Below are 21,431 nucleotides of genomic sequence, written 5' to 3'. Positions count from 1 at the left end.
CATGTGTTTTTATTTTTTTTATTTGCTGTTCTAGCACCATAGGGGCTTCCTTTTGAAAATTTTGTGAAAAATTGGAAAATTGCTGCTGAACTTTGAAGCCCTCTGATGTCTTCCAAAAGTAAAAACACGTCAACTTTATGATGCAAACATAAAGTGGGCATATTGTATATGTGAATCAATATATAATTTATTTGGAATGTCCATTTTCCTTATAAGCAGAGGGCTTCAAAGTAAAAGAAATGCTAAATTTTCAATTTTTTCATAAAATTTTGGAATTTTTCACCAACAAATGATGCAAGTATCGACAAAATTTTACCACTATCATTAAGTAGAATATGTAACGAAAAAACAATCTCGGAATCAGAATGAAAAGTAAAAGCATCACAGAGTTATTAATGCTTAAAGTGACAGTGGTCACATGTGCAAAAAATGTCCGGGTCCTTAAGGTGAAAATGGCTGGGTCCTTAAGGGGTTAAAGAACTGTTTCCCACTTAGAGTATCTCCAGCTGTTTTGCTTAAAGGAGTAGTCCAGTGGTGAACAACTTATCCCGTATCCTAAGGATAGGGGATAAATTGCAGATCGTGGGGGGTCTGACCGCTGGGGCCCCCTGCGATCTCCTGTACGGGGTCCCGACAGCCCGCGGGAAGGGGGCGCGTCGACATCCGCATGAAGCGGCGGTCGACACGCCCCCTCAATACAACTCTATAGCAGAGCCGGAGCGCTGCCTTCGGCAATCTCTGGCTCTGCCATAGAGATGTATTGAGTGGGCGTGTCGGCCGCCGCTTCATGCGGTGGTCGACACTCGCTATCTGTCCGGAGAGCCTGGCCCCCGAACAGAGAGATCGCAGGGGGCCCCAGCGGTCGGACCCCCGCGATCTCAAACTTATCTCCTATCCTTAGGATAGGGGATAAGTTTTTCACCACTGGACTACCCCTTTAACCCCTTAAGGACGCAGGACGTAAATGTACGTCCTGGTGAGGTGGTACTTAACGCACCAGGACGTACATTTACGTCCTGTGCATAACCGCGGGCATCGGAGCGATGCCCGTGTCATGCGCGGCTGATCCCGGCTGCTGATTGCAGCCAGGGACCCGCCGGCAATGGCCGACGCCCGCGATCTCGCGGGCATCCGCCATTAACCCCTCAGGTGCCGGGATACAATACAGATCCCGGCATCTGCGGCAGTGCGCGATTAGAATGAATGATCGGATCGCCCGCAGCGCTGCTGCGGGGATCCGATCATTCATAACGCCGCACGGAGGTCCCCTCTCCTTCCTCCGTCCGGCTCCCGGCGTCTCCTGCTCTCGTCTGTGATCGAGCAGACCAGAGCAGAAGATGACCGAAAACACTGATCTGTTCTATGTCCTATACATAGAACAGATCAGTATTAGCAATCATGGTATTGCTATGAATAGTCCCCTATGGGGACTATTCAAGTGTAAAAAAAAATGTAAAAGTAAAATAAAATGTTAATGATCCCGTACGGTGAACGGCGTGAACGAAAAAAAAAAAAAAAGTCCAAAATTCCTACTTTTTTAATACATTTTATTAAAAAAAAATTATGAAAAATGTATTAAAAGTTTTTTATATGCAAATGTGGTATCAAAAAAAAGTACAGATCATGGCGCAAAAAATGAGCCCCCATACCGCCGCTTATACGGAAAAATAAAAAAGTTAGAGGTCATCAAAATAAAGGGATTATAAACGTACTAATTTGGTTAAAAAGTTTGTGATTTTTTTTAAGCGCAACAATAATATAAAAGTATATAATAATGGGTATCATTTTAATCGTATTGACCCTCAGAATAAAGAACACACGTCATTTTTACAATAAATTGTACGGCGTGAAAACAAAACCTTCCAAAATTAGCAAAATTGCGTTTTTCGTTTTAATTTCCCCACAAAAATAGTGTTTTTTGGTTGCGCCATACATTTTATGATATAATGAGTGATGTCATTACAAAGGACAACTGGTCGCGCAAAAAACAAGCCCTCATACTAGTCTGTGGATGAAAATATAAAAGAGTTATGATTTTTAGAAGGCGAGGAGGAAAAAACGAAAACGTAAAAATTTAATTGTCTGAGTCCTTAAGGCCAAAATGGGCTGAGTCCTTAAGGGGTTAACTACAGCTCCCAGCATGCCCGGACAGCCTTTGGGCAATGTAGTTTTGCAACAGCTGGAGGTGCACTGGTTGGGAATCAATGGTCTAATACTATGGGTGATTTATCAAAGCCTGTGTAGAGGAAGAATGGCACCGTTGCCCATAGCAACCAGGTTGCATCTTTCATTTTTAATGAAAGTAGCTATCTGATTGGTTGCTATGGGCAACTGCACTACTCCTCCTCTACGTTTCTTGCGGACGGTGTTCATGAGTGCCCTATTGTGCAGGAGATTGGTCCGGGTAAATACCCATCTCAATTTTCCATGTTGTAGCTGTGTTAAGACATGACGGCGGTCTGGTCACCAAGGGGTTAAGAGTGGACGCACAGTCTGCAGCCCGTACACACGACTCGCCCAAATCAAACATGGCGGATACCCTGTTGACTGGTGCTTCACTTTACGCCGTGCGTGGTTTCCATGGCACCCATGAGACTCCGTGACGCCGAACTAATTCCGGCGGAAGCTGGAGGTGTTGTTCTCTGACAATGTCTGCAAAGGAAATGGATTCGTGTGAGGAAATGTTGGAGAATAACGGGCCCAGGACAGCCGGCAGTACCAGCAGCGCGGAGAGCCAGGGACACTACGTGCTCAGCAGCCTGGCGGAAGTGGTGGAGAGAGTCATGAGCTTCTTACCCAGCAAGGCTCTGCTGCGGGCAGCCTGGTGTGTGTACTGTGGAGCACTACAGAGCCCAGCATGATGTCTGCTTAGTGTCCTATGTAGAGCAGGGTCAGTGCTGTACTGTGTGCAGGACTACAGAGCCCAGCATGATGTCTGTCACATGTCCTATGTAGAGAAGGCTCAGGGCTGTACTGTGGAGCACTACAGAGCCCAGCAGGATGTGTGTCACATGTCCTATGTAGAGCAGGGTCAGGGCTGTACTGTGGAGCACTACAGAGCCCAGCAGGATGTCTGTCACATGTCCTATGTAGAGCAGGGTCAGGGCTGTACTGTGGAGCACTACAGAGCCCAGCATGATGTCTGTCACATGTCCTATGTAGAGCAGGGTCAGGGCTGTACTGTGGAGCACTACAGAGCCCAGCATGATGTCTGTCACATGTCCTATGTAGAGCAGGGTCAGTGCTGTACTGTGGAGCACTACAGAGCCCAACATGATGTCTGCTTAGTGTCCTATGTAGAGCAGGGTCAGTGCTGTACTGTGTGCAGGACTACAGAGCCCAGCAGGATGTCTGTCACATGTCCTATGTAGAGCAGGGTCAGGGCTGTACTGTGGAGCACTACAGAGCCCAGCAGGATGTCTGTCACATGTCCTATGTAGAGCAGGCTCAGGGCTGTACTGTGGAGCACTACAGAGCCCAGCATGATGTCTGTCACATGTCCTATGTAGAGCAGGGTCAGGGCTGTACTGTGTGCAGGACTACAGAGCCCAGCATGATGTCTGTCACATGTCCTATGTAGAGCAGGCTCAGGGCTGTACTGTGTGCAGAACTACAGAGCCCAGCATGATGTCTGTCACATGTCCTATGTAGAGCAGGGTCAGTGCTGTACTGTGGAGCACTACAGAGCCCAGCATGATGTCTGTCACATGTCCTATGTAGAGCAGGCTCAGGGCTGTACTGTGTGCAGGACTACAGAGCCCAGCATGATGTCTGTCACATGTCCTATGTAGAGCAGGGTCAGGGCTGTACTGTGGAGCACTACAGAGCCCAGCATGATGTCTGTCACATGTCCTATGTAGAGCAGGGTCAGGGCTGTACTGTGGAGCACTACAGAGTCCAGCATGATGTCTGTCACATGTCCTATGTAGAGCAGGGTCAGTGCTGTACTGTGTGCAGGACTACAGAGCCCAGCATGATGTCTGTCACATGTCCTATGTAGAGCAGGATCAGGGCTGTACTGTGGAGCACTACAGAGCCCAGCATGATGTCTGTCACATGTCCTATGTAGAGCAGGGTCAGTGCTGTACTGTGGAGCACTACAGAGCCCAGCATGATGTCTGTCACATGTCCTATGTAGAGCAGGGTCGGTGCTGTACTGTGGAGCACTACAGAGCCCAGCATGATGTCTGTCACATGTCCTATGTAGAGCAGGGTCAGGGCTGTACTGTGGAGCACTACAGAGCCCAGCAGGATGTCTGTCACATGTCCTATGTAGAGCAGGGTCAGTGCTGTACTGTGGAGCACTACAGAGCCCAGCAGGATGTCTGTCACATGTCCTATGTAGAGCAGGGTCAGTGCTGTACTGTGGAGCACTACAGAGCCCAGCAGGATGTCTGTCACATGTCCTATGTAGAGCAGGGTCAGGGCTGTACTGTGGAGCACTACAGAGCCCAGCATGATGTCTGTCACATGTCCTATGTAGAGCAGGCTCAGGGCTGTACTGTGGAGCACTACAGAGCCCAGCATGATGTCTGTCACATGTCCTATGTAGAGCAGGGTCAGTGCTGTACTGTGTGCAGGACTACAGAGCCCAGCATGATGTCTGTCACATGTCCTATGTAGAGCAGGGTCAGTGCTGTACTGTGGAGCACTACAGAGCCCAGCATGATGTCTGTCACATGTCCTATGTAGAGCAGGGTCGGTGCTGTACTGTAGAGCACTACAGAGCCCAGCATGATGTCTGCTTAGTGTCCTATGTAGAGCAGGGTCAGTGCTGTACTGTGTGCAGGACTACAGAGCCCAGCAGGATGTCTGTCACATGTCCTATGTAGAGCAGGGTCAGGGCTGTACTGTGGAGCACTACAGAGCCCAGCATGATGTCTGTCACATGTCCTATGTAGAGCAGGGTCAGGGCTGTACTGTGGAGCACTACAGAGCCCAGCATGATGTCTCACATGTCCTATGTAGAGCAGGGTCAGGGCTGTACTGTGTGCAGGACTACAGAGCCCAGCATGATGTCTGTCACATGTCCTATGTAGAGCAGGGTCAGTGCTGTACTGTGGAGCACTACAGAGCCCAGCATGATGTCTGTCACATGTCCTATGTAGAGCAGGGTCGGTGCTGTACTGTAGAGCACTACAGAGCCCAGCATGATGTCTGCTTAGTGTCCTATGTAGAGCAGGGTCAGTGCTGTACTGTGTGCAGGACTACAGAGCCCAGCAGGATGTCTGTCACATGTCCTATGTAGAGCAGGGTCAGGGCTGTACTGTGGAGCACTACAGAGCCCAGCATGATGTCTGTCACATGTCCTATGTAGAGCAGGCTCAGGGCTGTACTGTGGAGCACTACAGAGCCCAGCATGATGTCTGTCACATGTCCTATGTAGAGCAGGGTCGGTGCTGTACTGTGGAGCACTACAGAGCCCAGCAGGATGTCTGTCACATGTCCTATGTAGAGCAGGGTCAGTGCTGTACTGTGTGCAGGACTACAGAGCCCAGCATGATGTCTGTCACATGTCCTATGTAGAGCAGGGTCAGTGCTGTACTGTGGAGCACTACAGAGCCCAGCATGATGTCTGTCACATGTCCTATGTAGAGCAGGGTCGGTGCTGTACTGTAGAGCACTACAGAGCCCAGCATGATGTCTGCTTAGTGTCCTATGTAGAGCAGGCTCAGGGCTGTACTGTGGAGCACTACAGAGCCCAGCATGATGTCTGTCACATGTCCTATGTAGAGCAGGGTCAGGGCTGTACTGTGGAGCACTACAGAGCCCAGCATGATGTCTGTCACATGTCCTATGTAGAGAAGGCTCAGGGCTGTACTGTGGAGCACTACAGAGCCCAGCATGATGTCTGTCACATGTCCTATGTAGAGCAGGGTCAGTGCTGTACTGTGGAGCACTACAGAGCCCAGCATGATGTCTGTCACATGTCCTATGTAGAGCAGGGTCAGGGCTGTACTGTGGAGCACTACAGAGCCCAGCATGATGTCTGTCACATGTCCTATGTAGAGCAGGGTCAGTGCTGTACTGTGTGCAGGACTACAGAGCCCAGCATGATGTCTGTCACATGTCCTATGTAGAGCAGGCTCAGGGCTGTACTGTGTGCAGAACTACAGAGCCCAGCATGATGTCTGTCACATGTCCTATGTAGAGCAGGGTCGGTGCTGTACTGTGGAGCACTACAGAGCCCAGCAGGATGTCTGTCACATGTCCTATGTAGAGCAGGCTCAGGGCTGTACTGTGGAGCACTACAGAGCCCAGCATGATGTCTGTCACATGTCCTATGTAGAGCAGGGTCGGTGCTGTACTGTGTGCAGGACTACAGAGCCCAGCATGATGTCTGTCACATGTCCTATGTAGAGCAGGGTCAGGGCTGTACTGTGGAGCACTACAGAGCCCAGCAGGATGTCTGTCACATGTCCTATGTAGAGCAGGCTCAGGGCTGTACTGTGGAGCACTACAGAGCCCAGCAGGATGTCTGTCACATGTCCTATGTAGAGCAGGGTCGGGGCTGTACTCTCATCTGGACTGGTGCCTGTGCACAAAGTGATGTACAAAGTGCCTGAGGTGCACAGGTGCAGTCGAGCTGACTTTTCATGTCAGTGCCAACATGGGCATCATAAGAATTTACAGAGCTGTGGATTAGTTCTGTAGAAAACACCAGATGTTGCTGTGATGTAGAACACACAGTGAGCTCTGCGGCATCCATTGCTGTCATGTGACATGCAGTATTTTCACAGTGTTTAACAAGCAGTGTGCCTCCAGCAGTTTATACTATAGTTTTTCCCAACTAGCATGCCTCCAGCTCTTGCAAAACTACAATTCCCAGCATGCCCGGACAGCCTTTGGCTGGGATTTCTAGTTTTGCAACAGCTGGAGGCACGCTTGTTGGGAGACACTGGTATAGCAGTTTGTTACAGTTCAGAGGTGTTTATTGGCTGATTACAGGGCAGCACAGACATACAGTAACCCCCTCACAGCCGTGCCCTGGCCATTAACTTACTGCTGTCTGTTAGTGATAATAACTCTTTGTAAAATGTTTTTCTTGTTTTAGTGTTTGCAGGTTATGGAGGGATTGTGCCTGGCGTAAACTGAAGGCAAGGCAGCGGGTGGCATGGCTATCCTCTGTGGGGGCAGCAGATCTGGATTTAGGTTCCCACTCTCTGGTCCATGTTGCCAAAGAAGAATTGGAGGTCAGAAAAACCTTTTCACTGCAAAATGTTATTTGTAAAAAATTTTATTCTGCATTAAAGGGTTACTCCGCCACTGGACATCTCATCCCCAAAGGATAAGGGGATAAGATGTCTGATCGCGGGGTCCTGCAGCTGGGACACCCTCCCTCTCTGTGCAGCACCCGGCGTTCCTTAAAAAGCTGGGTGCGGGGGTCGTGACGTCACAACCATACCCCTTGTGACGTCATGCCACGCCCCCTCGATGCAAGTCTATGAGAGGGGGTGTGGCGGTTAAACAGATTTGTAAATTACTTAAAAATCTTAATCTTTCCAGTAATTATCAGCTGATGTATACTACAGAGAAAGTTCTTTTCTTTTTTAATTTCCTTTCAGTCTGACCACAGTGCTCTTGGCTGACACCTCTGTCCATGTCAGGAACTGTCCAGAGCAGGAGAGGTTTGCTATGGGGAATTGTTCCTGCTCTGGACAGTTCCTGATATGGACAGAGGTGTCAGGTGTCTGTTTAACTTCCTGGTACCAGTTGATCTAAAAGTTTTCCACTGGAGTACCCCTTTAACCTCTTAAGGACGTAGGGCGTACCTGTACGCCTGGTCCCGGTGTTAAAAACGGGGTCACACCATGACCCCGCATCACACCGGGTCGGTCCCGGGGCTAACAGTGCGCGGCATCGATCGTTGTGCCGCGCGCTGTTAACCCTTCAGACGCAGTGATCAAAGTTGATCGCCGCGTCTGAAAATGAAAGTAAACGCTTCCCGGCAGCTCAGTCGGGCTGATCGGGACATTGCAATAAAATTGCAATGTTCCGATTAGCTGGGACGCAGGCGGAGGTCTCCTTACCTTTCTCTGCGGCGTCCGATCGTCAATTGATTGCTCCAAGCCTGAGCTACAGGCTTGAGCAATCGAGCCCCTATCTGACTGATCCGTGCAAAGCTATGGCTCTGCAGGGATCAGCATAGGAGATCAGTGTGTGCAGTGTTGTAGGTCCCTATGGGACCTATAACACTGCAAAAAAAAAAGTGGAAAAAAAAAGTTAACAAAGGTCATTTAACCCTTTCCCTAATAAAAGTTTGAATCACCCCCCTTTTCCCATTAAAAAAAAAAAAAAACTGTGTAAATAAAAATAAACCTATGTGGTATCGCCGTGTGCGAAAATGTCCGAATTATAAAAATATATCGTTAATTAAATCGCACGGTCAATGGTGTGCGCGCAAAAAAATTACAAAGTCCAAAATAGAGTATTTTTGGTCACTTTTTATATCATGAAAAAATGAATAAAAAGCGATCAAAAAGTCTGATCAATACAAAAATGGTATCGATAAAAACTTCAGAACACGGCGCAAAAAATTAGTCCTCATACCGGCCCGTTCTCGAAAAAAAAAAAAAGTTATAGGGGTCAGAAGATGAGAATTTTTACCATATACATTTTCGTGCATGTAGTTATGATTTTTTTTCCGAAGTACGACGATATCTAACCTATATATGTAGGGTATCATTTTAACCGTATGGACCTACAGAATAAAGATAAGGTGTTATTTTTACCGAAAAATGCACTGCGTAGAAACGAAAGCCCCCAAAAGTTACAAAATGACATTTTTTTCTTCAATTTTGTCGCACAATTACGTTTTTTTCCATTTCGCCGTGGATTTTTAGGTAAAATGACTGATGTCACTGCAAAGTAGAATTGGTGGCGCAAAAAATAAGCCATCATATGGAATTTTATGTGCAAAATTTAAGTTATGATTTTTAGAAGGTGATGAGGAAAAAATGAAAATGCAAAAACGGAAAAACCCTGCATCCTTAAGGGGTTAAAGCTGCGTTAGTTCATTTAGGTTTAATTGAACTCTGCAGCTTAAAATTCTTCACGTGAAATATGCACAGGATACTGTATGTGTGAATACACCCTTGAATCGATGAATAAGTAGCTGTATGTCGTAATTATTTCAATTGTGTACAATAAAGTTTATTAAAGAGAGCACAGCACAGGAGATGGGGCTACAGCACTTCATATAAGCTGTGATTGTCAAAGGGGTTATCCAAAGACTTTAACCCCTTAAGGACCAGGGTTTTTTTTGCACTCTAATTTTTTCCTCCTTACCTTTAAAAAAAAAATCATAACCCTTTCAATTTTGCACCTAAAAATCCATATGATGGCGAAACGGGAAAAAAAAATCATTGTGCGACAAAATGTAAAAAAAAACTCAATTTTGTAACTTTTTGGGGCTTCCGTTTCTAAGCAGTAAATTTTTCGGTAAAAATGACACCTTACCTTTATTCTGTAGGTCCATACGATTAAAATGATACCCTACTTATATAGGTTTGATTTTTGTCGTACTTCTGGAAAAAATCATAACTAAATGCAGGAAAATGTATACGTTTAAAATGGTCATCTTCTGACCCCTATAACTTTTTTTTTTTTTTCCGCTTATGTGGCAGTATGAGGGCTCATTTTTTGCGCCGTGATCTGAAGTTTTTAGCGGTACCATTTTTGTATTGATCGGACTTTTTGCTCGCTTTTTATTGAGATTTTCATGATCTAAAAAGTGACCAAAAATGCACTATTTTGTACTTTTTAGAATTTTTTTGCGCGCACTCCATTGACCGTGCGGCTTAATTAATGATATATTTTTATAATTCGGACATTTCCACACGTGGCAATACCACATATGTTTATTTTTAATTACACAGTTTCTTTTTTTATGGGAAAAGGGGGGTGATTCAAACTTTTATTAGGGAAGGGGTTAAATGATCTTTATTAACTTTTTTTTCCCACTTAGCCCATAGGGGGCTATAACACTGCACACACTGATATTTTACATTGATCAATGGTTTCTCATAGAAAACCAGTGATCAATGATTCTGCCGCTTGACTGCTCATGCCTGGATCTCGGGCACTGAGCAGTCATTAGCCACGGGCCCACAACGTGGCCCCACATTATAGAACAGGAGTGGACTCGGGGCATACAGGTACGCCCTTGGTCCTTAAGGGGTTAAAATATTGCCGGGGGCAGGTAAACAAAAGCTGTTCCCCCCAGGGCTCCGCTGTGATGTCATATGGTCCCTGCGGCTCAGGCTACTTCCCATTTCCAAAACAATCTCTTTCTGCAGTAATGGCCCACTTAGCCTATCACTGGCTGCAGCTGTGTCCATCCCCAAAGAGAGTCCGTCCCCAAAGAGAGTGTCTCAGAATAAGGAGGTAGCCGGAGCTGGGGGGGGGACCAGGTGACATCACAGCAGGAGCCCTGAGTAAAGTGGTAGGTGAGTGTTTTTGTTATTTTTTTTGTTTTATTTCTATTTCTATTAGATAACCCCCTTAGAGCCTGTCATTAATTGAACTGCGCCCTATAGTATTTTAGCTGTATTCCCTTATTTATACAGACTAGTGATACCCTCTGGGTGTGTACATTCAATATCAGGACGCAAGGTGTTTGAAGTACATGTACATGGCCCACATGGACAATACCTGCCATCATATAAGCCCTTTTATGGAGTTCAGATTTTTTCTGTTTTTCTCCTGCAGAAAGTCTACATCATACCAGAGGTGTTCCTGTACTTCACAGATCAGGAGTCACTCAATGATCACGGAGGACAGTGTGGTCCAAAGAAAGGTAAAGTAGTCATGGCGCTGTTTTTCCATCTGGAAGGTTCTGTGCCTTGAGCTGTAGGCAGGGTTTCCACTACAGAATTTCCAACCAGAATTCTGCTTGGAAATTTTGGTCAAAAATGCCATTGTAACAGAACCCCGTTGCTGTCAATCGGACTCTGCTGCACAGTGCACACTATAGAATTTTAACAGCAGATATTCCACCGCTGAAATTTTGCCGCCAAAAGAATGATCTCGTCGGTGGTCTCGGAATCCACTCCGTAGACATTGCCGTCTACTTGGATAGCAATGTTCTCGCTGTACTAATCATTATTTGAGGTATTAGTTTAAATAGTCCTTTTTATAGATAGAAAAGCACAGATCTGGATGTCTCCAACTGGAAACAGGGCCCTTTGAAACTATGATATTGATGGCTTACCAATAGCAACTGAATGGGATGAGCGGGAATACTAGGCACAGCCGCCTGACAGCCGCCGCCAACACTATGTAAGGCAGTGTTTCCCAACCAGGGTGCCTCCAGCTGTTGCAAAACTACAACTCCCAGCATGCCCGGACAGCCGTTGGCTGTCCGGGCATGCTGGGAGTTATAGTTTTGCAACAGCTGGAGGCGCACTGATTGAGAAACACTGATGCAAGGGAATGCGGCTCTTGAAGGAGCAGCAATGTGTTGATTGGGGGAGATCCTGAAGGTCAGACTCTCACAAATAAAACACTGGTATCTGTGTTATTCTCCCAGAGAACCCTTTAAAAAAAATACTATTAGAGCTGCTATATCAAATAATAATTGTCTACATGTTGGTTTTAAAAAGGGTTATCTGGGAACAGATTCTGCTTCCACCTACCTGTCGGGGTAAATACTGTAGTGTGATCACATTGTGGCAACATTTGCCATCGCAAGGTGGCATAGTTTTGCCCTCATGCAATGATCAAAAAAATTACAGGGAGGTGTGAGTGGAGCACCAGGGTGCGAGGAAATGTAGTACTTTAATTATTAAAGGTTTGAAGCCCAGAGCTGTACTTTGCTTAGTCCTTTTGTAAGAACAAAGCCTGGATCCCAATTTGTGATGTGTAATGTATGTCCACATCCATCATTTGCTAAAATGGCTTAGTCACATGATCTAACGTTGAATCTGAGCAATGGGTACACTGGGACCCATGTCTCTTTCAGTGGTGCTGTGCGGTGTCAACTACAATGTCAACATGAAAAATTGCAGCACACTTTGTGAATTTATTGCTTCTGAAAACTAAATCCATGAAAAGGAACATCACTCAGAACTGAACATCTGCAAAAAGGGGCAAAATGTATGTCTGCCTGTGTGCATGAGGCCGTAGCAACTATTTTTGTCAATGATGCTAATTTGTCTTTTGTAGCAAAAAAGAAACATGGTTCAGAAACTGCAGCTTCTTTGGAGAAACTTCTGCCAAAGGACTGTGACATTTTGGGACTTGCCACACCTGGAATTGTAGGTAATATTATATGTGCCCTATCACAGAGCTTCAATGTGTTTATTTTTTTTTCCTATCTCTAAAGGGGGGGGGGGGGGTTATATTCAGGCGATTTGTATTGTGGGTGAAGTATAAAAAAAATGAAATTAGTTGCAAAATTTTTTTTTCTCTCTAAAAAATATTTTTTTTTATTAGGGATCGACCGATTATCGGTTTGGCCGATATTAGCGGCCGATAATCACGATTTTGGGCATTATCGCTATCGGCAATTACCTTGCCGATAATGCCCCGCACCGCGACCGCCCCCCTCGACGCGCTGCACCGCGACCGCCCACCCGACCCACCGCACCGCCCCGGCCCCATTGCCTCCCCGGTTTTATTACCTGTTCCCGGGGCCCACGCTACTTCTGGCTCCTGCTGCGTCCTGCGTTACGCTGTGCACAATGACGAGTGACATTCGCAACGTGACGTCACCGTCAGTGCGCACAGTGACAGCTCAGGAGAATGCCACCGGAGCCAGATGTAGAGTGGACCACGGGTGGGCCCAGGTAATTATAAAACCGGGGATGGGGGAGGTAATGGGGCCGGGGCGGTGGGGGGGGGTTCGACGCGGTGGGGGGAGTGGTGCGGGGGTGGCGGTGATAGGACTCAGGACCCCCGGACAGGCAGGGGGAGAGAAGCGGGTGGCAGCGGTGGCCTATGGCACCGCAAAAGCCACTGCAGTGCATTGATTTAAAGCACCCGCTTTAAATCAATGATCTGCAGCGGTGTCGCGGGGGGATAAATAGCAGATAACTTATACCAGAATATCGGTATAAATTATCGGCTATCGGCCCTAACCTCCACCAATTATCGGTATCGGCCCTAAAAAAACAATATCGGTCGATCCCTAGTACCTTTGTAAAAACTTTTTATATAATGTAGATAATACTCTGTGCAGGCTCTTGGCTTTTTAATCAGCCTGCTGTGTGAGCCAGGGGCATGTCACATAGCCTGTGTCATGCAGTTAGACTTTTAGAAGGCCAAGCAACATTTTTAATGAATTAGAACAATTAGCTTTACTGACATAGCACCAGCAAATTTTGCAGTGTTGTACAATTGGGTTTTATATATACAGTCTGACAAAGAAGTATTTAGTCAGCCACCAATTGTGCTACTTCTCCCACTTACAAAGATGAGAGAGGCCTGTAATATAGGTATATTTTATATATGTATAAAATATATAAATGTATATTTAGGTGTGTATATATACATCATAGGTATACCTCAACTATGAGAGACATAATGTCTGACATTGTCTGATTTTTAGAGAATTAATTTGCAAATTATGTTGGAAAAATAAGTATTTGGTCAATAACAAACGTTCATCTCATTACTTTGTTATATACCCTTTGGCAATGACAGAGGTAAAACGTTTTCTGTAAGTCTTCACAAGGTTTTCACACACTGTTGCTGGTATTTTGGCCCATTCCTCCATGCAGATCTAGAGCAGTGATGTTTTGGGGCTGTCGTTGGGCAACACAGACTTTCAACTCCCTGCAAAGGTTTTCTATGGGATTGAGATCTGGAGACTGGCTAGGCCACTCCAGGACCTTGAAATGCTTCTAAAAAGCCACTCCTTCATTGTCCGGACGATATGTTTGGGATTATTGTCATTCTGAAAGATCCAGACATGTTTCATCTTCAATGCCCTTGCTGATGGGAGGAGGTTTTCACTCAAAATCTCACAATACATTACCCCGTTCATTCTTTCCTTTACACAGATCATTCGTCCTGGTCCCTTAGCAGAAAAACAGCCCCAAAGCCTGATGTTTTCACCCCCCATGCTTCACAGTAGGTATGGTGTTCTTTGGATGCAACTACTTTGGTTTCTACTTTGGTTTCATCTGACCATATGACATTCTGCCAATACTCTACTGGATCATCCAAATGCTCTCTGGCAAACTTAGACAGGCCCGGACATATATTGGCTTAAGCAGGGGGACACGTCTGGCACTCCATGATTTGAGGCCCTGGCGGTGTAGTGTGTTACTGATGGTAGCCTTTGTTACTTTGGTCCCAGCTCTCTGCAGGTCATTCACTAGGTCCCCCCCTGTGGTTCTGGGATTTTTGCTCACCATTCTTGTGACCATTTTGACACCACGGGGTGAGATCTTGCGTGGAACCCTCAGATCGTGGGAGATTATCAGTGGTCTTGTATGTCTTCCATTTTCTAATAATTGCTCCCACAGTTGATTTCTTCACACCAAGCTGCTTGCCTATTGCAGATTCAGTCTTCCCAGCCTGGTGCAGGTCTACAATTTTGTTTCTGGTGTCCTTCGACAGCTCTTTGGTCTTGGCCATAGTGGAGTTTGGAGTGTGACTGTTTGAGGTTGTAGACAGGTGTATTTTATACTGATAACAAGTTCAAACAGGTGCCATTAATACAGGTAACGAGTGGAGGACACAGGAGACTATAAAAGAAGTTGTTACAGGTCTGTGAGAGCCAGAAATCTTGCTTGTTTGTAAGTGACCAAATACTTATTTTCTACCGTAATTTGCAATAAAATTCTTTAAAATTCAGACAATATGATTTTATGATTTTTTTTTTTCTGTCTCTCATAGTTGAGGTATACCTTTGTTGAAAATTACAGGCCTCTCTCATCTTTTTAAGTGGGAGAACTTGCACAATTGGTGGCTGACTAAATACTTTTGCCCCACTGTATTCTTTTCGACCTACTTCATCACTTCTTATTTAGTGATTAATTTAATTATAACATTTACAGTTTACTGACATATATACTTTACTTAACATTAGTAACTCCTGGAGGATCAGCAAGTAATCCACCCATTGAATTCGAAGATGGAGAATCTGGCTTTGCACTTCTTTTTCCAAAAATCAATGGAGTAAAAATCCAAAAATTTCACTTCTTCAAAGATGCCAAAAATAAAGAGTTTGATGAGAGCAAACTTGAAGAGGCTGGTGAGTCTTACTATGAATACCAGCATATTCAGCACTTTAAATTGTACTTAAATTAACTTGTTTAATCCAGAGGTGAAACCATGACTTATCCACTTACTATACACACACCTGAGAGTATGAGCCGTTTCAACCATTAACCCCCTAACGACTTTGGATGTAAATGTACATCCTGATCCGGTGGTACTTAACGCACCAGGACGTACATTTACGTCCAATACATGACGCTCGCATCGGATCGGTGCTCGCATCATGCACTGTGGGTCGCGGTTGCTATCAGCAGCCAGGGACCTGCCAGCGAACACGCTGATGTCCGCCATTAACATCTCAGATGTCATGATTAATACTGATGGCAGTGCGGCACTTGAGCGGGTGATTGGATAGCCCGTGAGGCTGCAGCAGGGGATCCAATCACCCAAGATGGCAGGCAGAGTTCTCCTCACCTGCGTCCTGCCAAGTGATTGCTATAAATAGTACTATATAAGTGTAATAAAAGTAGAAGAAAAAAAAAGTTTAAAAATAATGTGATGCCCCTCCCCCACTAAAGATTTAAATTCCCACTTTTCCCTTTTTACAAAAGTGTAAAAAAATAAATAAATGAACATATCTGGTATCGCCGCATGCATAAATGTCCAAACTATAAAATAGTGTTAATGATCCTGTACGGTGAATGGTGTAAACGTAAATTTTTTTTAAAAAGTCAGAAATTGCTGCATTTTTGTTACATCACATCCCAGAAAAATTTTATAAAAAGTGATCAGAAAGTCAAATAAATGCAAAAGTGGTACCAATAAAAACTACAGATCATGGCACAAAAATATAAGCCCTCATACAGCCCCGTATACGAAAAAATGAGAAAGCTATAGGGGTCTTAATAGGGCGACCTACCTAAATTGGTACAATGATAGCAAAGCGTGTTAACATGGGTATCATTTTAATCGTATTGACCCACAGAATATATAGAACATGTCATTTTTATCATATCATTTACTGTAAAGTGCACTGCATAAGAACAAAACCCTCCAAAATTTGCAAAATTGCGGTTTTCTTTTTAATTTCCCCACAAAATAAACAATTTTTGGTTCCGCCTTACATTTTATGGTAAAATAAAAGGTGTCATTACAAAGTATAACTGGTCATGCAAAAAACAAGCCCTCATGTGGGTCTGTGGATGGAAAAATAAAAAAGTTATGGATTTTAGAAGGTGAGGAGGAAAAAACAAAAATGAAGCTGGCTGAGTCCTTAAGGCACAAATGGGCCTAGTCTTTAAAGGGGGTACTCCAGTGGAAAACTTTATTTATTCATTTATTTATTTATTTATTTATTTTTTAAATCATCTGGTGCCAAAAAAGTAAAACATATTTGAATACAAGTACTTATCCACTGCTGTATGCTTCACAGGAAGTCGAATTGTTATTTTCTGCCTGACCACAGTGCTCTCTGTTGACACCTCTGTCCATGTCAGGAACTGTCCAAAGCAGGATAGGTTTGCTATGAGGATTTGCTTCTGCTCTGGACAGTTTCTGACATGGACAGAGGTGTCAGCAGAGAGCACTGTGGTCAGGTAGAAAAGAACTATACAACTTTTGTAATTTTGTAATTTAACTTTTTGGCACCAGTTAATGTAAAAAAAAAAAAAAAATTTAAAAAAAATTTTGTTTCCACCGGAGTACCCCTTTAGGCCTCAATTGCAGTAGTTTTAGGGATTTTCCATGTGCTCATACTTTTTTAGTATTTTTACACACATTCTTACGAAAAAGCAGAAATGGACCATCATAAAAAGATTGGCTATAACCACATGAAGGGACCATGATGTGGCTGAAAACAGCACCAGCTGCTGCCCAGGCATGTCAAAAGTTTTTTTTGCACCACGTCTCATTCCTAAGACCTCTTGCAATCACTAGTTATAAGCAGTGAAAGTGTGCAGCATCCAGCCGAGAAGTGAGACCCGATGAGATTAAAACTTTGGACATGTCTGAGCAACATTTCAATAGTGTTTTTTTTTATTGAAAGTAAGCCTTCAATGGTTACTATGAACCATCATTCATTAGTCAGCAATATGGTAAATTTGGCACATTTAACATTCCCGAAATGGAATAAAAGTGGAGTGGACTTTTGTCCAGTGTCTCATTGCTATTTCATATGCTCATAGTACTAATCTGACCTATGGACATATTTCATTCATTCAATTTATTCATGTATTTTAATATTTATTTATTTAGTTATTTTATGTAGGTATTTCTTGTCTGTTTATGATTTATCACTATGTTGTCCACTTTGTGCAAACACCAGGTTTACAAGCAATAAAATTATAGCTTGTATACTTTTTATACTGCAAAATATTTTAAGAGCTGTGTTTTACACTATTTGGATTATGCTATTTTGTCTTCTATATTAGGGTAGAGCTATCTCCCCCCCCCCCCCCCCTCCCCTCTCCATCCTTTTGCTTGTGAGCTTGTCCACTTTGGCACCATTTTTATCATGTGGCACATTAGAGAGGATTAATTAGTGCAGTTACTCTGGCATTGAAATAACATGTTTCAAACAGTTCTAAATCGTAGGGTACCCTAGATAGAAGTTTCCCCTGGACACAATTTTTATGATGCCTTCCTGCCAGAGTTTACAGGTCCCAGTTTTCTGGAATTTTCTTGGTTCAGTAACTGCTCCATATTTTTCTGCATGCTTCATTACAATTTTTCCCTGGTGTGCCATATGGTAGTTAATAGTGTCACTACCTTTTCTCCATCATTTTTGGGGTAAACAATGTTGTCTTAAGTATTTATTTTTTCTTATTTTGCAGGCCTTAAAAATAACCCAGATCTGCGTGTAGTTCTAATCTTTGGATACAACACGTGGAAGCATGGAACAACACGTTTCCTACATCAAGTGCTTAACTCTTTAAATGAGAAAAGTATTATAATAGCTGGAGGGCTAGCGGAATATCTTGCATCATTCTCTTCCCAAGCGTAAGTGTAGTTTTCATTAAACTCATAGTTAAAGCATAGCTTCACTTTTGAATAGTCTTTTACACACATAACACAAGGAGTTGGATAGCTATGCAAATACATTGCATGATTTATTTTGCCCTGATCCTGATTTACAACTGGATTATGAACCGCAACAGCATTCACAGTACTGCAAAGTTTATAGCTGAAATCTGTTAGATCCTTTCCGTTTACATTGCAGACACTTAGCCGGCTGAGTCCCATTGTTTTTCAATAGAAGTTTGCTGCTCTGTGCACTCCAAAAGGACGTCCACCAAAGAATAACAATGTTCATTCTTTGGGTGGAATTCCGTCTGACTGCATTGCTTTCTCACGGAGGAGCTAGAACAAAACAGCACAGCTCTCCTGTGCAGGGATCACAGGAGCTCGGCCGTCAGGATGATGCCACCTGCACCGATATTCTTGTGCTAACATTGGCAAAGGGGTCCCATATGTATATATTAGGTAGTCAGGAATATTGATGCAGAGGGGATGGAGGCAGGGAAGCTAGGTATGGTTGGTTCTGCCTCAATTGTGCAAAGCTGTCTATTTCCAAATTAGCAATGCAGGCTAATACAACAGGTATCTCCAGAAGCAGACCACTGATCTGGAAAGTGATACCTCATTGTAATCTGGCTTACCCGCACTATAAACCAGCTGTTAGTTTACTTTTAAGGCCCCAAAGGCATGCCAGGAAAAGGAGTTTATCGTAATAAAGAAAAAGTTATGTAACTCACTGTTTTACTTTGGCAAGGATTTCTAAAGTGTAATCGGACTGTAGCAAGATGTGCCAAATTTAAGAGCCATAATTCTGGCACATCTTTCATTATGCAACACTTTAAAATATATGTCAGCTTGGTGCTGAAGTAGAAATCTGGCATAATGTATGCCAATTTCTGGAATAAATTAGTGTGAATCCAGCCGGCTGCAAGCAGCCACAGCTCTCTGCTAAGCACTACCCACGATTGCCCCTAACTTGACGAGAGCAATGTTAAAAAGGGAAAAAAATCCCCCAAATTTTGACTTTTATTCTGCAGGAAAACTAGTGCATGAGCTTATTAAATTCTTCTGTGTGTTTTTAGTCTCTCACCATTTTTAATATACTAGTGCTCTTTGCCTTGCAGAAAAACTCGAGGTACAGATTGTATTGGTGTTGTTGGACTGGCACTGAGTGGACCACAGATCCAAGGAGCCACTGTTCTTCTTGACCAGGATGTGTGTGATGAAAAGACTACAGACTCTGCCATGCAGCGTCTAAAAGCAGCAAACATCCCAGAGCAGAATAGTGTTGGGCTCATGTTTGCATGCGTTGGCCGGGGAGAACAGCACTACAAAAAGAAAAATGTTGAGGCTGACTCTTTTCGAAAACACTTTCCCAATGTGCCTTTGTTTGGCTTTTTTGGTAATGGGGAGATCGGTTGTGACCGGGTGGTTAGTGGCAATTTTACTCTACGAGAGTGTAATGGTGAAAAGGACAATCTTTTACATGGATACACTACAGTGATGACCATTATTCATTTTGGACACACCAAGTAATGCTTCCTGCATTTGTGCTAATATATACATTCAGAACTGTTCCTGCCTGAAACTTTAGACTAGTGATTTCCTTTCAGATTTTGTGCTACTGCCTCAAAAAAATGCTTTGTAAAATGTCAACAATCCTCCTTTACGTAGCTTTAATAAAAAAAAAATTGTGTCTTTTGATCTTATAAAGTTATGTTACCATCGCTCTGAAGGCCAAAAATAAGTAAAGAATAATTCAAATGTTATAATCTGACATAGGATGTTGCTAAATGTTATATTGCACATGTATATAAGAACTGTAACGTAACAAAAACATTATGTACACAACAATGGTTAACAAAGGATCTGTATACCTGATAGTATGATTGAATGACTTTGCAGGCAGAAACCTACTGGCTGTATGCTGGAGTTGGTTCCTACATGTGCTGACGCCTCTGAAGGAGCACATTCTGTTTCTGTAAGTATCTAGACTTCAGCTACAGGTACACACATGTTTAAGGAGATGTTCCAGGCTGCTGAGTTGCAGCATGTAAGGTTTGGCTCGTATGTCATTTCTGCTATTGCTCCAATACATTGTTTTACTAGGGTACAGACCCTGGAACTTTGTGATATTCTGTGTCTATTCAGCACATGTAGGAAAATTACAGAATGTTGATGCTTTACTGTTAAAAGTGATGTTTTTTGTCATTTATAAGTTCACATAGATAATACAAACAGACTTTCTTTAAATTTTCAAACAAGTTTTTAAAACGTGATGTAAAGACATTTGTCTTATTGGTTGACAATTGGTAAATGTCACCAAACGTAAAGGAATATGTGGCACGCACTGGTTACTATTCAGCTCTTTATTTGGTATCCACACAAGTCAAGAAAAGAGTGTGTGACTGGTAATGGCGATAGTTGTTTCATGTGTCCTCATGCCCCCCCTCAGGCCTATCATTAAATGTATTGGATATTTAATGTTATCTTGATTTATAAGGGTAGGGTCACATGTGCCATATTTTGGTGCTTATTTGCTGCATACCCTACCTACCCTAAAATTGATGGCCTGTCACTGGGGCATGGCTATCAGTATTAGATTAGTGGGGCCATGGAACTTGTGCAAGCCTTCAGCCTCTTCAACATTCACCTTAGCTCATCCTTGTATTATCAAACTATCGGTAGCGTACTGCAGCTTTGTCCCAGTCACTTAAATGAGACAGTGCTACAGTACAATGTACTGCCACTACTAGCCCAGAACAACCAAAAGTAAAGATTGGCATTGTTTACATAAGTCCCATGGCCCATCCAAACAGCTAGTTGGTAGGGGTACCAGGAGAGCCTCTCCCCATTCCCCCACAATTTAATATTGATAGCAGTCAGTTTTATAATCAATTTTTTGATACTGTGGTTGAACTCGCACAGAATGGAAAATGTTGGTATATTCTAGTGATATGCCATTCATGTTTTCAGAGGGGCACCCTGCTTTTTAAATGCTGCTGCTTACCATTTTTTCAGAGGCTGCATGGCCAGGCTATAAGATCCTGCTCCAGAGATCAGCGATAGATACTACAATCAGCATTGTCCTACTTCAGCCATTGATTGCAGACTAGAGATATGAGAGCAGCAGAAGAAGGTAAGCATGCGTTTATTTGTTTTCTACCAGTCTGAGAGCAAGAAAAGCTAATTTATTCCCCAGAGTACTCCTTCAAGAGGAAGAACTCCCTTTAGCCCTTTATTAGTTA

At 43.7% G+C, this 21,431-nt stretch overlaps 1 protein-coding gene across 1 annotated transcript; it reads left to right on the top strand.

The window, feature by feature from the left end:
* Positions 1 to 2,572: 2,572 nt before the first annotated feature.
* FBXO22 (F-box protein 22) lies at positions 2,573 to 20,522 on the top strand. Its single transcript, XM_056572954.1, has 7 exons — positions 2,573 to 2,824; positions 7,055 to 7,193; positions 10,711 to 10,798; positions 12,166 to 12,261; positions 15,038 to 15,202; positions 18,000 to 18,165; positions 19,308 to 20,522. Exons 1-7 carry the CDS (start codon positions 2,649 to 2,651, stop codon positions 19,717 to 19,719), a joined length of 1,242 nt encoding a protein of 413 aa, XP_056428929.1. The 5' UTR covers positions 2,573 to 2,648; the 3' UTR covers positions 19,720 to 20,522.
* Positions 20,523 to 21,431: the final 909 nt, after the last annotated feature.

This window comes from Hyla sarda, chromosome 4 (assembly GCF_029499605.1).
Source record: "Hyla sarda isolate aHylSar1 chromosome 4, aHylSar1.hap1, whole genome shotgun sequence".
Classification (NCBI taxonomy): domain Eukaryota; kingdom Metazoa; phylum Chordata; class Amphibia; order Anura; family Hylidae; genus Hyla; species Hyla sarda.
Note: the sequence above shows the minus strand (reverse complement) of the source record. Positions and strands in the feature narration are given on the sequence as shown.

Coding starts and splice junctions, on each gene's coding strand:
- FBXO22 (XM_056572954.1), top strand. CDS start 2,649: ATGTCTGCAAAGGAAATGGATTCGTGTGAGGAAATGTTGGAGAATAAC. Junction 10,799..12,165: donor ACAGTGTGGTCCAAAGAAAG/GTAAAGTAGTCA, acceptor TGTCTTTTGTAG/CAAAAAAGAAACATGGTTCA. Junction 12,262..15,037: donor TGCCACACCTGGAATTGTAG/GTAATATTATAT, acceptor ACTTAACATTAG/TAACTCCTGGAGGATCAGCA.